This window comes from Hyla sarda, chromosome 3 (assembly GCF_029499605.1).
Source record: "Hyla sarda isolate aHylSar1 chromosome 3, aHylSar1.hap1, whole genome shotgun sequence".
Lineage (NCBI taxonomy): Eukaryota > Metazoa > Chordata > Amphibia > Anura > Hylidae > Hyla > Hyla sarda.
In genome coordinates, this window is record NC_079191.1 from 378,643,600 (window position 1) to 378,665,566 (window position 21,967).

The 21,967-nt window shown below is 43.2% G+C and overlaps 1 protein-coding gene across 1 annotated transcript in view; it reads left to right on the top strand.

The window, feature by feature from the left end:
- The window catches only part of ISM1 (isthmin 1), a 78,725-nt gene extending 66,894 nt beyond the window's left edge, over positions 1–11,831 (top strand). Inside the window, exons 3-6 of the mRNA XM_056567880.1 lie at positions 1,730–1,994; positions 2,766–2,909; positions 9,132–9,221; positions 10,815–11,831. Of these exons, the coding sequence (XP_056423855.1) occupies positions 1,730–1,994; positions 2,766–2,909; positions 9,132–9,221; positions 10,815–11,332 (1,017 nt within the window). The 3' untranslated portion in view covers positions 11,333–11,831. The remainder of the gene's footprint in view (positions 1–1,729; positions 1,995–2,765; positions 2,910–9,131; positions 9,222–10,814) is intronic.
- The last annotated feature ends 10,136 nt before the right edge of the window (positions 11,832–21,967 follow it).

Genomic DNA, 21,967 nt, shown 5'->3' on the forward strand with positions numbered 1-21,967 from the left:
AGGATTAAAAATGTTATCATTATCATTCATAATTTTCAACATAGTTAAATAAAATAAATTTACTAAAAATGATGATATGCAAGTACCGGAGTATGATTGGCCAGAGAGACACACTGGATCCAAGAAATGTAATCTAAAATGTTATTCTTTTGGCTATTTCATCTATCTCCTCCGCACACCGGACAGGGGACACACTCTATCACTCTGCACATTAATGCACCAACGCCAGGAGTCTGATAAGACAGGAGTGAGCACAGAGGAGTGCTAGGCCACCTTCACTCCCTGGGCATTGTCCCTGCCTGTGCTTTAGCTGGGACAAAGAGGATGCTATGACAGGGTTATATTTGGATGGTATGGTTTTTTTTTTTATTTATTTTTTTTTTTTTATAAACCATGATTTCTATAAAATCATGATAAAAAAAATGTGATGTAGTATATTAGAAAGGTTAGTGTTTTGCTAAGATGTACAACACATAAAAAGTTTTTTTATTACGACTGTTCATTTGACAACAATTATTTCTTTATTGTTAGGTGTCTAACTATTTTTTTGAACCAACTTCATACCTCATCATATTCTTTAACCCAAATAGCATTGTCTGAACAGTGTAAGGCCCCTTTTCCACTACCATTGCTCCCTGTCGAGAACGGCGGTTAAAGTCTCCTTTTTTTGTGTGACTGTAACGGCCGTTCTCATGACGGGGAGCATTGGGCAACAGGTCCTGGTGGCTCCCATTTACTATTATGGGGGCTGTCACGCGCTGTTATTTTTTGACGGGAATAGTAGGAGAAAAAAACGGCACAAGAAGTAATTTTTCTCCTGCTATTTCCCCAGGCTCCCCTGACGGCCGTCACACTCGTAAAAGAAGCCTTAGGTGACACCAGTAGATAGATAAGACATCTATTCACAATAGATGTCTTATCTATTTAGTCATATGCTGTAAAGCATATCACTAAATGCTGTTAAACAGCTCAGGCAAGATGGCTGCCCCAGAATGTACAAAAATGAAATCAGAAAATAGAAAAAGATTAGAAATAAGAATGTTATCACCTAGATTTTTTTTTAAGCCAGATATTAAAACACACTTTTAGGCTAGGTTCACACTGCATAAAATTATCAGGCATTTTTTTGTGTGGTCTTTTTTTTCCCACCTTTTTTATTACCCTTTGCAGTGGAAAATGCATGAATAAAATGAAATATTACATTACAGAGTTTGAACACAGCTTTATTAACATAAATCCAAAGTATTCCTTTTATAATCTGTTTATGTGATGTATTTACCGGCTATGATGTACAATGATTTGAGAATGCGCGTGGCCCCTTCTAGATATATGCTCTATTTGTTTCATGGTTTCTTAGGAGTAGAATTTGTTTCATTAACAATTCTGATGTTTAAAGGGACTGTCTCAAAAAGATAACTGTCCTCATTCCTTTATATATTTATGTATTTTTTTTATAAAGGCACTCTGGGTTTTTTATGTGTTTTTTTCTTTTTTTTTTTGCTTGAAGTTTCAACAGGAAATTAGTGATGTTTTGTGTTTGTATAAAGAGAAGTCATATTCTAATGTCAATCAATAATTTTCCTACACAGTATGTTTCCATGCTAATATATGTAATATGAAATATTATATGCAAAACCAAAATAATAAGTGATCACCGATATGGCGAGGTTTCACTTGTACATTTAAACAGGCCTCCGTTTTTACCCCAGTACTTTTTGTATTTTCTCAGGTTACAATTGAAGTAGTTGACGGAGCAGACGCAGAGCCGGAAAATGAAATGCCAAAGGACAACAAGCCCAGCTGGCCAGTTCCATCACCGGACTGGAGGAGTTGGTGGCAGAGGTCATCAACATTACCCAGGATAAATTATGGAGGCCAGGATTACAAATATGACAGCACCACTGAGGATAGCAACTTCTTAAACCCTCTGAGTGGGTGGAATAGACAAATTCCCAGTCACCGTACACTTGATTTGAAAGAACAGCCAGAGTATGGTGAGTTCACATTACACAGCTCGTCCTGTACACACAGATGGAGGATCAATAAAGGACAGTACAATTAATATTTCAGAAGATTGGTTGGGTGGGAAGTTTTTCAAAGGGTTTATTTTCATTATTATTATAATTTTTTTATGTACTGCCCCTGCTTTGATTTTGACGTAGTAACAAGACTTGTACAATAATGTCACTTCACAGGACCATGGCAGGTAGCTTCTAAATTATGTGGTATATATATTACCATGGTGTAAAGTGACAATGCCACTACATTTATAGGTGTACTACAGCATTTAAAAACATACCCCCTATCCACAAGGTAGGGGATAAGTGTCTGATTGTGGGGTGTCCAACCTTTGGCACCCCCCGTCATCTCCAGAATGGGGCCCAAAATCTCCCCTGCTGCCTAGATAATGCATTCAGCACATGCTCCACGCAGCAGGGAGAATCAAGGCCCCGTTCTAGAGATTGGGGGGAGGGGAAGAGGTCAGTCCCCCATTCCCTCTCCTAAGGTTTGAGGGTACGTTTTTAAATGCTGCATAAAAAAGTACCCTTTTAATCAAAACAGAGTAAAGGTACTAGAAAGTGTTCATGTTTGTTTGTCTTTTTTTTTTTTTTTTTATTACCGAGGAAATTATAGTTTTTTGCCCTGGATCTGGATAGGGGGCGGCCTTTTGGAGGCTTTCACCTGTACAGGTATTTCATAGATTCATTCTAACTATTCTTAGACCTTTATCTGACTATGTTTGTTCTTGTTGCTGTTATTAAAAGATTACGCAGATGGAGAAGGAGACTGGAGCACATGGTCTGTGTGCAGCGTTACATGTGGCAGCGGAAACCAGAAACGTACCAGATCCTGTGGATATGCCTGCACAGCCACAGAGTCCCGAACGTGTGATATGCCAAATTGTCCTGGTACGTGTAAGAATTTTTACTCACGGGGAACTGATTGACTGACTGACTGACTGAGTGACAAAGTGAGCCTCCTCCCACTGTTAAACACTTTAGATGCCTCAGTGTGTGACATCTAAGGGGTTATACATCCAGAATCAGAGGTTTCTCTGGGTGTAAACCCCAGGCTCACACATGTGACATATATTTATGTCTATTTGCCTCTTAAAGGAAAAGTATCCCCTTCGGATAGGGGGATAAGTGTTAGATCACAGGGGGTCCAAGCACTGGAGCCCCCCGCAATCTCCTGTTGGAGCCCCGGCTCTACCTTCACAGCGTCACGACCCCCGCCCCATGCCTCCTCTGTATAGCTCTATAGGAGAGCCTAAGATTGCCAAATGGCTCTCCCATAGAGCTATATGGAGGGAGCGTGGTGGCCCTCACTGACACGCCACTGTGAAGGAGAGCCGGGGCGCCAAACAGGAGATTGCCCCAGCGCTCGGACTCACTGTTATCTAAAACTTATCCCCTATCTTTTGGATAGGGGATACGTTTTCTTACATGATATTTCTTCTTTAATTAAGGGGTTTTACCACCATGCACGCTTAGCCATCATTTTGCGGATAGGAGATAAGTGCCAAATACTGGAGGTCTTATCAGTTTGACTCCTTATAATCTCAAGAATGGGACTCCTAATGTCGAAGATGCAGTATAAATACTTGCCTGTCGCTCCATTCATTTTCTATACATGTTCCAAAAGATAGGCAAGGTCTATAATGGGTTATATTCAGGGGGGTCTTAACAGTTAGTCTCCACACGATCTGACAGCAGATAAGGGATAAGTGTCCATGGTGGCCAAACCCTGATGTGCATTTGCATGAGTTTGCGGTAAGGGGTTAAATTGGGTGTTAATGAGGTTCTACATGGAACATGCCAGTAGCTGTGTAATGAATGACTATAACCATCTACAGCTTTGCTGATTCTTGCTCAGTTTTTAAGAGAAAAATTTGGACTGAAGCAAAAAAAAAAAAAACAGGAAAATCTTATCCAAAGATGACAAATTTCTTCATTTCATAGCGGTCTATAGCTTTATTCGCCCATTTTGCCCATGTGGCATCTTGTGATCAGATTTTACACGGCAACAGGGGAGGTGTAATGGAGGATTTGGTCTAAAAACTTTATTTTATTTCTTCACTTAGCGTCCAGTACCACTTAATTCCTTTTAGAGAAGTCATTTTTTGGCAGTAAAGGGCGTTTCCTAAAGTTGGTAAGAAAAGTGTAGCATTTCATAGCCAATGAGGTGTTTGTAATGAAAGTTGTGTGTGGTCTCTGATCCTCTGAGCCTTTTACAAAGCTGCCATTTCCAGCACAATGCATTTACAGTAAGTAAGATTTTACGGTTTACAGGATGCAAGGTTATGGTTGACTTTTTTTTTTATACTAATACACGTATTGCTGTCTTTGGCTAACGACTGAACATGTCTGGGTACACTTAAGCAGTGCTGCACTTTACAACACCAATTACAAGGGCAAAATTGTGTTGGTGTCTTTTTGTGACTGGCTCCATCACAAAAATAACATGAACATGACAGGAAACCTCACAGGGTCCAATTCACTAAACTAGTAGCTAATCTACCACCTCAGTACTAAATAGTGGCCAGCTTGGAATCCACCCCTTGAAGTCGCTAAAATTAGTTAAGGGTGTTATATTTATAATGAAACTTTAGACATTTCATAAAATCAAAGTACTTGAGTTGTCCACTTGTATGTCGTCTTGAAAAGTTCCATTCAACTGTTTATTGGATATGTCTTTAAAGAGGACCTTTGGTTGGCCTCTAAATTGAGTTTTTTATACCATTTTGTAGGCTTGTGTGCCTCGACTCCAACATTTTCTTTTTACATTTTGCTTCATCACCCTTTTCCCGAGATATAGAGGTCATATTTGGTTGACTATCTGTGCTTTTCACTGAATAGTCACATGGGTGAAAACTTTTTTGCATATAGGATGTGAATGTTTGGCTCCGTGGCGTGAATGATGATCAGTCTACCAATCGCACCCGATTTTGTAACAACATTCCTGCCCATCTGACTAATCGGTGGAAAAAGCATAGTAACAGAAAATAGTAAAATGCTGATATTATCTCAGGAACTAGAAAGCTCAAAAATAAAAAAACACAGTTGGAATTAGGGTACCAGATGTTATAAAAGAACATTTTATAGACTGACAACAAGGTCTGTTGAAGAAAACTTGGGAGACTACCATTATGATCACCATTGCTGCTTACAGGAAGGCGTTACCCAAAATAATTTGACTCTTAAAATGAAAAATCTGTCTAGTTATGAGACAGTATGGAAAGAGTGGTTGTATTTTCTACATTTTAGAAAGTAGTAGTGAAAATAGACAAGTTTGGTTTCCATGTGTGCAGAAAAAAGTGTTCAGGCATTTCTTTGTTGTATGTTTCTTTATGATGATATTCAGTATGGCTGCCCAACTGTCCTAAAGTACCGAAATACAATCAGCATGTGTGTCAGCTATACTAGTAGTCTAGAATGTCATCCAGCATTTGCCATCTATTACTGGGGGGTGTTTTTCGAGGGTTTTACTTTTTTTTTTTTTCCTTGTTACATAGAACAGTTAAAAAAAAAATAACACATGTTCATCAAGTGTAAACAAGGGGAGGAGGAGAGGAATGAAGGGAAGGGATATGGGTGGATGAAGGGGAGGGGAAGTGATTCTAGATTTCTGCATATGCATTAGTGTTGTTTTGTTTTAAGAATTCCATAAATTTGCAGTTTTTATGGTAAAAGGAGGGTTTTCTCTGAAGAATAAACTTTTTTTCTACAGAGTGTCCCCTTGTCTTTTGAGGTGGTTTTACTTAAAAAAAAATTCCCCTTTTTTTTTGTGTATGGGCCATTTACATACTTAAATAAGTTAATCATATCCCCTCCTTAGGCGCCATTTCTCAAGACTAAAAAAAATGATTTTACCTTTTTTATTAGGTAATTAATTGTACCTACCGTATATACTCGAGTATAAGCCGAGTTTTTCAGCACGATTTTTCGTGCTGAAAACACCCCCCTCGGCTTATACTCGAGTGAACTCCCCCACCCGCAGTGGTCTTCAACCTGCGGACTTCCAGAGGTTTCAAAACTACATCTCCCAGCAAGCCCGGGCAGCCATCGGCTGTCCGGGCTTGCTGGGAGTTGTAGTTTTGAAACCTCCGGAGGTCCGCAGGTTGAAGACCACTGCGGCCTTCAACATCATCCAGCCCCCCTCTCACCCCCTTTAGTTCTGAATACTCACCTCCGCTCGGCGCTGGTCCGGTCCTGCAGGGCTGTCCGGTGAGGAGGTGGTCCGGTGGGATAGTGGTTCCGGGCTGCTATCTTCACCGGGGAGGCCTCTTCTAAGCGCTTCGGGCCCGGCCTCAGAATAGTCACGTTGCCGTGACAACGACGCAGAGGTGCGTCATTTGCGTCATTGTCAAGGCAACGCATCTATTCCGGGCCGGAAGCGCGGAGAAGAGGCGCCCCCCGGTGAAGATAGCAGCCCGGACCACCTCCTCACCGGACCACCTCCTCACCGGACAGCCCTGCAGGACCGGACCAGCGCCGAGCGGAGGTGAGTACTCAGAACTAAAGGGGGTGAGAGGGGGGCTGGATGATGTTGAAGGCCGCAGTGGTCTTCAACCTGCGGACCTCCGGAGGTTTCAAAACTACAACTCCCAGCAAGCCCGGACAGCCGATGGCTGCCCGGGCTTGCTGGGAGTTGTAGTTTTGAAACCTCTGGAGGTCCGCAGGTTGAAGACCACTGAGGGCGAATGATGAGAAGAGGATGATGAAGGGGGGGTGTGGGGATGATGAAGGGGGGTGGGGATGATGAAGGGGGGGGGGATGATTACAAGGGGATGATGAAGGGGGGATGTGTGGGATGATAAGGGGATGATGAAGGGGGGATGTGCGGGATGATAAGGGGATGATGAAGGGGGGATGTGCGGGATGATAAGGGGATGATGAAGGGGGGATGTGTGGGATGATAAGGGGATGATGAAGGGGGGATGTGTGGGATGATAAGGGGATGATGAAGGGGGGATGTGTGGGATGATAAGGGGATGATGAAGGGGGGATGTGCGGGATGATAAGGGGATGATGAAGGGGGGATGTGTGGGATGATGACAAGGGGATGATGAAGGGGGATGTGTGGGATGATAAGGGGATGATGAAGGGGGGATGTGTGGGATGATGACAAGGGGATGATGATGAGGATGTTAATGACGGGTCTGGATGATGACAGGGGGGGATGAGGTATTTCCCACCCTAGGCTTATACTCGAGTCAATAACTTTTCCTGGGATTTTGGGTTGAAATTAGGGGTCTCGGCTTATACTCGGGTCGGCTTATACTCGAGTATATACGGTACATACAGCACAATTACAATGTGTGAATATATCCTAAACGTTGGAGGAGCTTTTGATGTGTATCTGCTGTACCAGTGCAACAGTGTGCAGTGGATGCTATTGTAATGCCAAAACAGATTCCATAGTCTAATAGACGTCACAAATATCTGTCTAGCTACAGCCGTAGAATGATCACAATTATATAAAATCAATTGCATCTATTAAGAAAAAAGCTCTAAAAAAGCTCATTCAGTCCATAGCGATCCCAGTTTCTTTAAAGGGGAACTCCGGTGTAAACAAGTGGAAAACAAATGTTTTCAAATCAACTGGTGCCAGAAAGTTAAACAGATTTGTAAATTATGCAGAAACAAAGAGGTAGTATGCACTCACCGCTGGTAAGCCTCCAAGGCCGGGAGAAGGACGTTCCTACATCCGAAACAGCCAGCGTAGCCTCTGAGCGCCCCTTATCGTCTCTATACATGCCGTGGTAATCCCGGACTCGGAGCCCGTAGCAGTTTACCAGCGGTGAGTGCATACTACCTTTGTTTCTGCATATATTGATACTTTACCTAGTGTGTGCACCCCGCAGGTGCTGAGTACATATTGAAGTGAGTCCGGACGCTCCTAACAGTTACCTCGCGGTATCGTATGTTTGCCTTTTTCCACTTATTTGGTTTGCTACCTGGTGTGCTCTCTCCTTCTTGGAGTTTCTATAGATTTGTAAATTACTTCTATTTCAAAATCTTAATCCTTCCAGTACTTATCAGCTGCTGTATGCTACAGAGAAAATTGTGTTTTTCGTTTCAGTCTGACAACAGTGCTCTCTGTTGATACCTCTGTCTGTGTTAGGAAATGTCCAGATTAGAAGCATATCCCCATAGCAAACCTCTCCTGCTCTGGACAGTTCCTGATATGTACAGAGGTGTCAGCAGAGAGCACTGTTGTCAGACTGAAAAGAAAACCACAATTTTCTCTGTAGCATACAGCAGCTGATAAGTACTGGAAGGATTAAGATTTTGAAATAGAAGTAATTTACAAATCTGTTTAACTTTCTAGCACCAGTTGATTTGAAAACATTTGTTTACACCGGAGTTCCCTTTTAAGAGAAACTGGGATCCCTATGGACTTACTGAATTAGCTTTTTTAGAGCTTTTTTCTTAACCGATTCTTTCTTTATTTTAGATTCTTAAAATCAATGTCCGCAAGATACATTAGTAGACCGATATATATATATATATATATATATATATATATATGCATGCTGAAACTTGGAGACACGTATCCAACGCGTTTCAACCCGCTCTAGTATTTGGTCATAGACTAAAGCTGTTCAAAATGTTTTGGCCAAGTTTTTACATGCGTGTATTCCCGTCTACTATTGTATCTTGAGGATGTTGATTTAATTAATCTAAAATAAAGGAAGACATTTTTATGTTTACAAGATCGTGCTGGCTTTAAACTCATGGTAAATGGTATTGTTTATTGCCATCCTTAGCCGTTGGCTTTTTATTTCACCTACAGACGTTAGAAGGTTCAATGCTGTTAACTTGCTAGAGCATACGGTACACATGTGCTAGTTGCACCTTCTTTTAGTACACAGCGTCTGGGACGCAGGTGCCAGGGATGGCTTTATGAATAAAGTATGGCTTGTACAGTGATGGGCATTTCAACGATGCAACTTTTTAGTGTGTGTTCTCAATAACCTTATGCCCCTTACTCAATGAAAGCCATGCTTTACCACCTGCTTTGATGTGTTTCAACCACCTGCAAATACTTGTGTGCAAATCAGATTTGTTTCTACTGAGAATCCTGTAGCTGCCATTTATTAACTGGCTTTCCTTGTTTTTTTCCAGGAATTGAAGACACGTTTAGAACGGCAGCAACAGAAGTGAGTCTCCTCGCTGGGAGCGAAGAATTTAATGCTACAAAGTTGTTTGGAGTTGGTAAGTGGTATGTTATAGGGGTTCCTAGCTTTGAACAAATCCCTGATGTTAAGCGGATCATAGGGTGTCCTACTGCAAGGTCTGGCAATGATTAAACAGGTTGTTACCTTTTTTTGCTCATTGGAGCTTTCTGAATGATCTCGGTGAGGAGGTGGGTACCAAATTGCAACATTGTGCGGCTATTGCTCACAATGTAGTACCTGCCCCCTCTAATGTTGACAGGCATACTTCTCAGACAACAGGGAGTTGGATGTGGAGTGTCGGGGATTGAAAAAAGGTAATACTTGTTCTGCTGCCCCAACAACCCCTTTAACTGTAATCTGTGAGGATACTTGGCTGCAAGTACTGTGGTCCCTCAACATACGATGGTAATTCTTCCAAACGACCCATCGTTTGTCGAATCCTTCGTATGTTGAGGGATTCGTGCAATGTAAAGTATAGGAAGTTATACTCACCTGTCCCCGCCGCACCGGACCACGTCCTCACCGCTCCCGATGCTGTCCCAGGGGCTTTCGATGCTGTCCCGCTGCTCCCGGTCCACTTCGGGATCCTCTGGCTTCTTCTGCAGGGTCCGGGCCTCGCTTTCTGGTGACGTTATTACGTTGTGCGCCGGCACGACGTGCGTAGCGACGTAATTACGACGCCAGAAAGCGAGGCCCGGACCCTGGAGAAGATACAGAGACACCGGAGGATCGCGAAGTGGACCCGGAGCAGCGGGGATAGGTAAGCGAACCTGTCCGGGATGCTTAAACTGCTATCTGACAGCAGCTTAAGCATTTTGCGCTCTCGGATAGCAGTTAATGCGATGGCCCCGACATATAAAAGCATCGTATGTTGATGCTGACATCGACATGTGATGGCCTCTGAGAGTCCATTGTATGTCGATTTCATCATATGTCGGGGCCATCGCATGTCAAGGGGTTACTGTAGTCAGTTCCCTGCAGCACCATCAAAGGAGAGAAGCAGTATTACGGGCTGTTCTTGTAATGCATGGGCATTTTGGGTCCTGTACACTGTTTGTAGCCAGTCTCTTCTCTAAGTAGCACATGAAAAATGGTAACGTGGGGTTGATTTGGTTTACAATTTGTTTTTCAACATTAAAATATAATTTATTTACTAGCATCTGCTATTCCACTAACTTGTCTGTAGAGTACTGGCAATTTCTACCTGCCTGCCATCCTTGAATGATAGATCTATCTCTATACCCAAACAGGGAAAGATCTATCAATCATGGCCAGAAGGGCAGACAAAAACCACCAGGAAATGCCCCTACGGCTTGTGGTTGAGGCAGCATGAAAAGGATGACAGGTTCCTTTTTAATTCCAAGATTCCTATGGATTAGGGTGGTGGCACTTAGCCCATTCTTGTGCCACTATGATCTGCACATCTACAAGAGAAGGTGCCAATATTTTTTTTAAATGCTTGTGGAACATTTAGATATGACGGGCCCATGATTGCTGGATAATAGTATATCAAATAGTCTGTGCCTAAGTTCCATAGCAGCCATACCAGTAGGATATCTAATAATCATTACAGATGCTAGCGTGACCTTTAGTATGCACAAAATAGATATCTTTTCTTCTTTGTTCCTAGATACTGACAGTTGTGAACGTTGGATGAACTGCAAAAGTGAATTCCTCAAGAAGTATATGCATAAAGTAGCCAATGATCTTCCAAGCTGCCCTTGCTCATACCCTACAGAAGTAGCCTACAGCACCGCTGACATATATGACCGTATTAAAAGGAAGGAATTTCGTTGGAAGGACGCAAGTGGTCCGAAGGAGAAACTTGAGATTTACAAGCCAACAGCCAGATACTGCATACGGTCAATGCTTTCTTTGGAGAGCACAACTCTAGCTGCACAGCACTGTTGTTTCGATGACAGCATGCAGTTAATAACCCGGGGTAAAGGTGCAGGTACCCCGAATCTGATCAGCATAGAGTTTTCTGCAGAACTACATTACAAAGTAGACAGATTACCATGGATCATGTGCAAAGGTGACTGGAGTCGGTATAATGATGTGCGACCTCCAAACAATGGACAAAAATGCACGGAGAACCCCTCAGAAGAAGACTATTTAAAACAGTTCCAAGAAGCTCAAGAATTCTAGACATTCGTTATGGTAAAAAGATATTTATAGCAGGATTGAGTCACCATTTTACAGCTAGTCTTGTGTACTGTGGGATGTACAAGACTAGTACAAGTACCTACCTTGTTTGTAACCAATGTGGATACATGCCTGTATCTAGATTACCCTAGGCTTCTCTATAAACATTTTTGGCAGATAGCAATTTTTTACTTTGGTCCCGTGAATTATTTTCCATAATGAAATTTTGCTTTAACCGACCATGTTAAAGTTGGAGCTCTACAAAGACAACATTAGCAGCTTTTGGTTATGGTAACTTGATCAGCTACCATTACTTGCTGCTGCAAAGACTGCTTTTGATGCTGCTGCAATGGCCAGATAGTCCTCCAATTTCTCTATGAGATTAATCGTTGGTAGCCCTAGCTTTAAGGACTACATGGGCAGTTCATATAAATGGCCCATAAAGCCCCTTTTTTGCCCCTGCAAAAAAATCTGGTTAATAGAGCTGTATCCCGTTCACACCAATGAGTCAGCTAGTGACCATGGTCGGGGTTATTTTCAGACTGTATACATTTAATTTTCGGACTAAAAACTGCGGTCTTCTGCCATTTTCAGCCCAGCAAAAAAAATGCATACGGTCAAAAAATGACCCGGCCAGAGTCCCTAGCTGACTCTGGTGTGCTCATTGGAATGAATGGGATACAGCACAAGTCTGGCAGGGATACGGCAGCAGCTGTATTTTCAATTTTCTCACCGGAGCTCACTGCCCTATGCCCGAACCATGGTGTTTTTCTTCCCCTCTACCCCCAATCCCCCCGCACCCCACTGTTCCCAATGATCAATCAGTTGGATAGATGTGAAAAATTCTCCAGAACAAGCAATGGCTAATAATGGAGAGTCCTGAAGCGAAGACCCCATAACTTACAATTCTATAACAGTATTTTTAAAAATAGGTTTGCAAACTAACCCCTTTAAGATTTCAATGATGGTCTTCTAGTCTGCCGACACATTTATGACATTACTATGATTGATGGATAACTAAGTCAGAAACACAAATCGTCTTATATTAGCAATTTATTCATAAAAAATATATTGGGGGAGATTTATCAAAACCTATACAGGGGGAAATTTCACCATAAGCCCATAGCAACCAATCAGATTGCTTCTTTCATTGTTAAAAATGAAAGAATCATTCTTTGAAAAATGAAAGAATCATTCTAATTAGGGCTGGGAGGTATGACCAAATGTATCACGGTATTTTTTAAACTTTTGGTGATTCCATAGTATATAACGGTATTTCCTAGCCCCCCCCATATTAATTATCAGCCCACATCCCCATCGGGGTAAATACTCACATATCACCCACAAGCGCTGCCCTCCTCGTCCTCCTGTTTGTTGTGTCCGCCGGCGCTGACACTCTATACTGTGCGGTATCCCTATTCCCGGGCTTCAAAAGGTAAATAAAGTAAACTTTAACGCACCTACGTCGGCCTTACGCTGGGGACGCGAACGTCGGAGAGCTGTCAGCCTATCACCGGCTGCAGCGATGTTCCGCCTCGGCCGTTGATAGGCTGAGCCCTCTGTCATGTAAGAAGCCGGCTCCTTACATGACAGTGCGCTCAACCTATTACCGGCCGAAGCGGAACATCGCAGGTGATAGGCTGACGGCTGTCCGACGCTCCCGTCCCCAGGAAACAAGTGAGGCCGGTACCGGACCAACGGGAGGTGAGTTAAAGTTTATTTTGTTTGTTTTTTGCTGCCCGGGCATAGGGATACCGCACAGTATAGAGCAGTGGTCTCCAACCTGCAGACCTCCAGATGTTGCAAAACTACAACTCCCAGCATGCCCGGACAGCCAACGGCTGTCCGGGCATGCTGGGAGTTGTAGTTTTGCAACATCTGGAGGTCCGCAGGTTGGAGACCACTGGTATAGAGTGTCAGCGCCGGCGGCCGCAACAAGGAGGACGAGGAGGGCAGCGCATGTGGGTGACATGTGAGTAGTACCCTGATGGGGACAGCGCTGGGCTAATAATTAATTGGGGGGGGGGGAGGCAGAACAGCGCTCGCGGGTCACATAGAATTAGTTCCCCGATGTGGGGACAGCGCAGCGCTGGGCTGATATATTCATTCCCGAGGGAGAGGGGCCAAACCGGTATTGCGGTATGGGTTAAAATTCATATCGTGCAGCACAAAAATTTCGGTATTCGGTATGAACCGGTATACCGCCCAGCAATAATTCTAATTGGTTACTATGGGGGAGATTTATCAAAACCTTTCCAGAGGAAACGTAGCTTCTTTCATTTCTGAAAAGGCCTGTGAAAAATGAAAGAAGCGATCTGATTGGTTGCTATGGGCAACGCAGCAACGGTCCCCTGGACAGGTTTTGATAAATTTCCCCCTATGAGCAATGGGTCAACTTTTCCTCGGCATAGGTTTTGTAAAATCTCCCCAATTAAGTACCGTGGATTATGTAGTGAAATGCAAAATGGTGGCATTGTATATAGTAACCAAATTACAGCAGTCCGATTTGTAAAATATAGTCAAAATATAGTCATTATAGTTGCTGTGGGTTGTGACATATCATCTTTCTCTCAGTCATGTCTGTCACAAAATACTCTTTTAGGGTACGTTCACACATTCGTAACAAGCAGCAGGTTCCCCACTGCAAGTCACCCTACCATTTATTCCAACCGGTCTGCTGGCAATCTGCAAATTTGCCGCTATTGCGTACTTTCTGTGGACCCATTAAAGTGCATTGTAGCGCAACAGCCGGATACGAGTGTTTGAACTTCCCCTTACACATTGTTCATGAACACTTTAGAATATCATTTTTAGCTTTTGTATATCCATGACTTGTGTTTCAGGTTTAGTAGTCTTTTCAATGGATATTTCCTCTTTTTGGAGGTAAAAAGTTTATACCTATATCATAGCTTTAAACAAGGGGCTTTTTTAAAATGAAAAATAAGTGAAGGAATACGGATGGTTCTTTTAATTGCATGCATTTTTTTAATGATTTTTTTTTATGAAATCCTTTTTTAGTGGGGGAACTATAGCATGCTATCTTTTTCAAAATGGACACAGTGGTTATTTATACACAACTGGGGGAATGCAGGGTAGCTCAATACATGTGACTTCTTTTTTCAGGGACTAAAAATGTTAACAAAAGTGGCACTTTCTCATAAGGACAGTATATTCAGTGTTTTTTGTCTTGTTCTACATTAATATGGTGTTTCGGCCTCACGTTTATTTTTTATGTTCGGGTAGGCATCAACCAAATGGAGTTTAAAAGAAGAGATTATTTGAAGAGTGTGGGGTTCATCTGTTATTGCTGTTTACAAATACTATAATATTTTTGTAAAGTATTTATTACGTTGTAGTTATATCATGCATTGCGCATGTCTATTGTATTGTGATTTTGTTTTGTTTTTTGTTTTTTTGTTTTTTGCTTTGTTTTGATTTTTCCTCTGTTGGAATGTGATTGGAAATGTGGGACGCAACCACCAAGTTTGAAGCTGGTCATCTGTTATTTTTGATGTCCATTAAGAAGGCTATGCTAAATAAATTCACCCAAAGAGTTGTTATTTTTTCTGCCTTATTTCTTTTCTAAAATTCTGTGTGGTTTTTTTCCCCTCATTTAGATTACCTAAAAATATAGTAACATGTTCAGCCTCCAGAAATTAGTATCTTCCACAGAAATGGCATTTACAACAAATAGTTAACCTCTTTCACTCATTGAGTACCAGTGGGGCTGCATTCTAAAATAAGAGTAAATTTCTACGAATGGGAACCAGAATTAAGCAAATATTGTAAATTTATAAGTCTTTACAATCATAAGTCTTTTTCTACTCCATCCAGCTCACCGGCCAACCCATGTTGATGCTGGGGCCATGCAGTGCCAAATACGGCCATGCTGCACCTACCGTATTTTTCACCCTATAGGACGCATCGGCATATAAGACGCACCCAATTTTAAAGGTGCAAAATCTAGAAAAAAAGATTCTGAACCCAACAGTGATCTTCAACCTGCGGACCTACAGATGTTGCAAAACTACAACTCCCAGCATGCCCGGACAGCCAACGGCTGTCCGGGCATGCTGGGAGTTGTAGTTTTGCAATATCTGGAGGTCCGCAGGTTGAAGACCACTGGATAGGAGGTAATACTCACGTGTCCCCACCGCTCCGGACCCGTCACCGCTCGTCACTGCTGCCCTAGATGTCGCTCCATCGCTGTCGCTGCGTCCCCGTGGTGTTCCCGACGCTCTGGACGTCTTCTTCCCCGGGATCCACGCTCTCCGTCGCCGTCATCACAACGCTACGCACGCTGCTCCTATTGGATGACGGGACGACGTGCGCGACGAGGTGATGACGTCGAAGGAGAGCGCTGGCCATGAAGGGGATCCCAGCACGGAGCAGACACCGAGGAGGCAGGTAAGGTCCCTCCTGGTGTCCTGTAAGCTGTTCGGGGCGTTGCGATTTCACTGCGGCGGTCCCGAACAGCCCAACTGAGCAGCCGGGTTAGTGTCACTTTCCCTTCAGATGCGGCGGTCAGCTTTGATCGCCGTGTCTGAAGGGTTAATACAGGGCATCACCGCGATCGATGATGTCCTGTATTAGCCGCGGGTCCCGGACATTGATGGCCGCAGGGACCGCCGCGATAGGTGTGTGTATTCGCCGTATAAGACGCACCAACTTTCCCCCCCCCCAGTTATGGGGAAGAAAAAGTGCGTCTTATATGGTGAAAAATACGGTATGTTACTCCAAACAGCTCTAGCCAAATACCAGCAACAAACCAACACAACAGTGCAACAATAAATACTGCTCCATCTGTAGTTAACCAGCAATTCCCAACCCTCTACCCAGTTTTTACTGTAGTTTTTAATAATAGCAGCCCTGACCCCCCTCACCTCCCCTTCTCACTTGTCCTCTTCTTCCCAATACTTTCCCCATGCTCAGCCCCAAGATCTGTTCTAAAGGAGCAATGAGCCCCCAGCAGAGGGGATCCTTACATGTGACAGGACTGGGTTAATATTCTGGTAATATACAAGTAGTTTAACCGTAGACCTAATTTCCTTAAAATACGTAAGGAGCTCGGTTATTCTCCTAGAATGGACATTCATTGTTGGGTAGCCATGCAGCATTGCTTTCAGGACTGCTCTCACAAGCTGATTTCAGGGCATTTTGTTTTCTCATTTGTTGGGGTCTATGTGCCCTTGCTTCAGCTCGTTTTGCCACACATTTTATAACTTTTTGTTTATGGGATTGCTTTTTTGTGCAAGGCCTGATGTATCCCCTTTTAATCTAGTGCTAACCCACCTGTGCCAAAAAGGATGCTGCTCTGTGCTTCCCCTGATGGTGGCTCCTCACACACTTTAATTTAGAGGCTCCTGAATACATGTTGTCACTCTCCCTCTTGCTGCACCTCCTGTCACTGCTGTCACCCTCGCTCCTGCTGCACCTCCTGTCACTGCTGTCACTTTCCCTCCTGCTGCACTTCCTGTCACTGCTGTCACCCTCCCTCCTGCTGCACCTCCTGTCACTGCTGTCACTCTCCCTCCTGCTGCACCTCCTGTCACTGCTGTCACCCTCCCTCCTGCTTCACCTCCTGTCACTGCTGTCACTCTCCCTCCTGCTGCACCTCCTGTCACTGCTGTCACCCTCCCTCCTGCTGCACCTCCTGTCACTGCTGTCACCCTCCTTCCTGCTGCCCCTCCTGTCATTTTCCTTTATGATGCACCTGACCCCTCAAAAAAGGAAAAAATATAAACTCCCCCTCCCCAATAAAAATTCTAATCACCATCTTTTCTCATTTTATAAAAAAAAAAAGTTAAACTATTGAACTATCACATACCTGATCCCATACCATAAACGGGGCAGACATTAAAAAAAAAACTCAAACTGCAAAATTTCTGATTTTTTTTTTATCACAGTAAAAATTTAATAATAAGTTATCAAAAAGTCAGTACTAAGCAAAAGTGGTACCGGTAAAAAAAAAAAAAAAAAAAAACAGCTTGTGACAATAATTGAGAAACACCTACAATAATGGACTGATTCAACACAGCATAACATAAGCCTATATCTAAACATATCAAATTTACCGCTTTCAGCCAAACTGAATGAGGTTGTGTATCCATCCCATATATGTTTTTATGTTAGATTTCAGACAGAGTTTAATAGTAGACCTAAATTCATTTGGTCAGTTAACATGACTGCCCAGGAGATGCTGAATGTAAAGCAGGACGGACATGAGCTCTATTCACCTCCTTGTAGCTCCCCTGCACTCTCCACACCTGGCTGAGGCTAAGTCAACAACTAAGGGGTTATCCACCATAAGGTGATTTTAGTAGGTACCTGGCAGGCAGTAATGGACATGTTTAGGAAGGATCTGCGCTTGTCTTGGGGCTAAATGGCTGTGAGATTACCATAACACTGTGGCTATTTATTTATTTATTTTTGTAAACTGGCTATTTCCTGTTGGAGTTTGTTCCCTTAAACTACAAATCCCATGATTCCTTGTCTTTATGTGTGAGGTCACTTTTCTCCCTCCAACACATCAGTCACCCCACCCATTGAAACACACCTGTGATCCCTTCAATGCTATAAACTACACTAACTTTACAGCCCCAGTAGCTTAGAAATTTTTTTAAAATATCCCAGAATATCCCTTTAAACCCTTCATCATGTTCCTAAACCATTCCTGAACAAATTTGCTGTCTGGTAAAGTGCCTTATCCCACTGCCATTAGGGAATACTGCTGCTATAAAGGTGTTTACATGGTCTGCAGAAATGTTTGGGTAGGGGGTACATGTAAAAGTAATCTGCACATGAAGGCCAAGACCCAAGGTCATCATTTCATTGCTCCGTGGTTCGTGGTCAGTTCTAAGGCTCATGTGTCCATTATAGGCACTTTAGCAGTGGACGTGGGTCAGTACGAGCACTCTCACCCCTCCAAGGCTGCACGGCACTATATGCAGCAATGCAACTGTGTGTTCTGACACTTTCTATCGGAGCCAGCTGTACGTTTTTCAGCAATTGATGCCACAGTAGATCATCTGTAAGGGTGCATTCCCACGTGGCGTATTTTGCTGCGTATTTGCTGCGTATTTGGTGCTGCGTATTTTCCTACCCATTGACTTCATCAGGGAAAATTAAATACGCAGCAGCAAATACGCAGCAAATACGCCGTGTGGGAACGTACCCTATGAGTGGACCAGTCTGGCTATCCCTTGCTTCCCCTATGCATTAATGAGATTTGGGTGACCAATAATACCCACAGTAGAAGAACTCCACAGTATGACTTCATGTAGTGTCATGTGACATAGGGTTTCACCCATGGTAGCTGGACAGAACTGTGGCAAAAACATTCAAAAATAGTGTTGACCTGTACTGAAATGCTGTACACAGACTGTATCACCCATATCTATTCCTGTCACCAGTGAAGCTCTAATTTCCTTCTCACATACAGGAGCATAGATGGCCGTAAGTGAGCAGGTGAAGACCCTGATTTTCTATGCAGGGGGAACATTTACATTTTGGTTTTGTAAAAAGTTGCACCATATTTATTGTACAATATCAGTTGAAAGATCTTACTGTGGTATTTTGAGCATATTCTTTCTTGTTGATCCCTAAGTATAAAAAACTATATCTGTGTGATTTGTGAATAATGGGGGGTATTTATCAAAGGATTTATGGGTCTTTTTTAATGTAACTTTGGCGCAGTTTTTTTTTTTTTTTTTGGCGCATCTTCTTCACTGTCATTTTTAGAACTTTCTCAAAATCACACGGTCCTGTGAGTGATTTTAACTTTAGTCAGTAATTCATCATTTGCGCCAATCGATCTTTGGCACAAATCCCGTTTTTTTGGGCGCAAATCCCCGCCAAGAAATTTTGCACATAGAAAACACACTTAGCAATGTCAGAAAATGTAAAGGCGTCAAAATACATTAAAAATGTTTTTTTGTGAAAGCAGCGACGCCTCCGGGGCTGCTCAATACTATCCTGCGACATAGTTGTCTCTGAGGAACCTTCACCCTCCGTTGAGCCAGCATTGGACATGGCCGCACAGGTTCAGGAAAGGTAAGCACTAAAGCAGTGGTCTCCAAGCTGCGGACCTCCAGATGTTGCAAAACTACAACTCCCAGCATGCCCGGACAGCCAACGGCAACATCTGGAGGTCCGCAGGTTGAAGACCACTGCACTAAAGTAATAAAAATAAAAAAAAACTACCCAAGTTGAAAATAAAATCCATTTCACATGGTGGTAATAAACCCCACAAAAGAAAATAACTCATGTCGCTTGCTGATATACTGCAGGAGAGACTCCGAAATGGCCGCTCTACAGGGTAAAATACGCGTCCTCTGTGGTGGTAAGTTCTGTGTAAGGCTGGGTTCACACCACGTTTTTCAAATACGGTAATCGTATACAGTTTTCCTCCAAAAAAACGTATACGACCGTATCCGAAACCGTATGCATAGAGAATGCATTGTAAACCGTATTCCAAATGTTGAGTACGGTTGCATCCGTTTTGCCTCGGATACGGTTTTGCCGATTTTTCTACCGTAGGCAAAAAAGCTGTCGACCACGTTTTTGCCTCCGGTTGGAAAACCGTATGCGAACCGTATGCGGTTCTTTTAACATTGTTGTCTATGAGAACCGTACACAGAATTTCAGAATACGGTTGCACACGGTTTTTCTAATCCGTTTTTGGAGTTGACACATGCGCAGATTGGAATTTCAATAGAACAGTAATAACTTTATTAAATTGCTGGAAAACTAATTCCAACAAAATAGCAAAACCATTGGCAAAAACTGATGCAAACGGATAGAACCGTACGGGGAAAAACCGTATACGTTTTAATTTGGAGTCATACGGTTGCATACGGTTTTTGCCATACGTTTTTTAGCGGAAAACCGTATACGGTAACCGTATTTGAAAAACGTGGTGTGAACCCAGCCTAAGAGGCGCTGGGAACAGCTGATTTCAACATTTGAGCAAAAATTACTAACAACTTGCACCAAATGATAAATTTGGTTCATGTCCACGAAAACCAAAGTGGAAAAAAAAAGGGTAAAAAGAAACTGTCAACAGGCAAAATTGATAAATACCCCCCCAATATGTTTATACTGTTAAATGTCTGTACAGTGATTTAATATGTTAAAAAAGCCAATGTGATCTGACAGAGGAAATATCTGCATGATAGACATTGTGGGAGATTTAACTAAAACCTGCCCAGAGGAAAAGTTGCTGATAGAGATGAGCGAACTTACAGTAAATTCGATTCGTCACGAACTTCTCGGCTCGGCAGTTGATGACTTATCCTGCGTAAATTAGTTCAGCTTTCAGGTGCTCCGGTGGGCTGGAAAAGGTGGATACAGTGCTAGGAGGAGACTCTTTACTAGGACTGTATCCACCTTTTCCAGCCCACCGGAGCACCTGAAGGCTGAACTAATTTACGCAGGAAAAGTCATCAACTGCCGAGCCGAGAAGTTCGTGACGAATCAAATTTACTGTAAGTTCGCTCATCTCTACTTGTTTCTTCCAAGAGTAGTGTGTAAGGCTATGTTCTCACTTAACAAGCACATTACGTTCTGATCGATTGAACTCGAGTCCCTTAGAGCAGGTATGCCATTTTATACATCAATATAGCTTTTTGATGGTATTCTCGAGTATACTTGGAATGTAGTGCCCTTTTAAGCATTACATAGACAAGAGTCTGACTGCTATGACTCTTAGGGCCCATGCACTCTTTGGAGATATTCCAGGTAGAGATTTCATTTGTAGCAGGTGCTGTCAAAATCCCTTTATTAGTATTGCAGGGACCTGCACAGTCCCCATTGACGACAATGCATTCTGAGGGAAATTCCGCCGTAAGGATGAGTAAAAAATTGACACAAAGAAATATGGCTCTACGTAACCAAAGATATGTACCCTATCGCATCTAGACTACTAGCAATTGTGAAGATAGGTGCCTTGGAACTTAACTTTTAATATATATTAATAAAATAGATTAACACCATATATAGAATCATACTAAAAGTATACACATACACTGATTCTATATAGTGGCCCCTCGACCTACGATGGCCCAGACATACGATCATTTCAACATATGATGGCCTCTCAGAGGTCATCGCATGTTGAAGGCAGCATCAACATACGATGCTTTTGTATGTCGGGGCCATCGCATAAACGGCTATCCGGCAGCGCAGACTGCTTCACTGCCACCGGATAGCCGTTTACAGTGCCCCGTGTGGTCCGCTGACAATCACTTACCTGTCCTCGGGGCTCCGGAGCGTCCTCTTCGGGATCCCCTGCATCATCGGCGCTCTTCATCGTCACCATCACGTCTCTGAGCACGCCGTCCCATCATCCAATAGGAGCGGCGTGCGTAGCGACGTGATGGCGGCGACGGAGAGCGAGGATGCCGGGGAAGCAGAGGCCTTGCCGGAGGGTCGGGGACACCACGGGGACGCGGCGACAGCAATGGAGGGCGACATCCAGGGCATCGGTGACGAGCGGTGACAGTCCGGAGCAGCAGGGACAGGTGAGTACAACTTCCTATATCAGTGGTCTTCAACCTGCGGACCTCCAGATGTTCCAAAACTACAACTCCCAGCATGCCCGGACAGCCAACGGCTGTCCGGGCATGCTGGGTGTTGTAG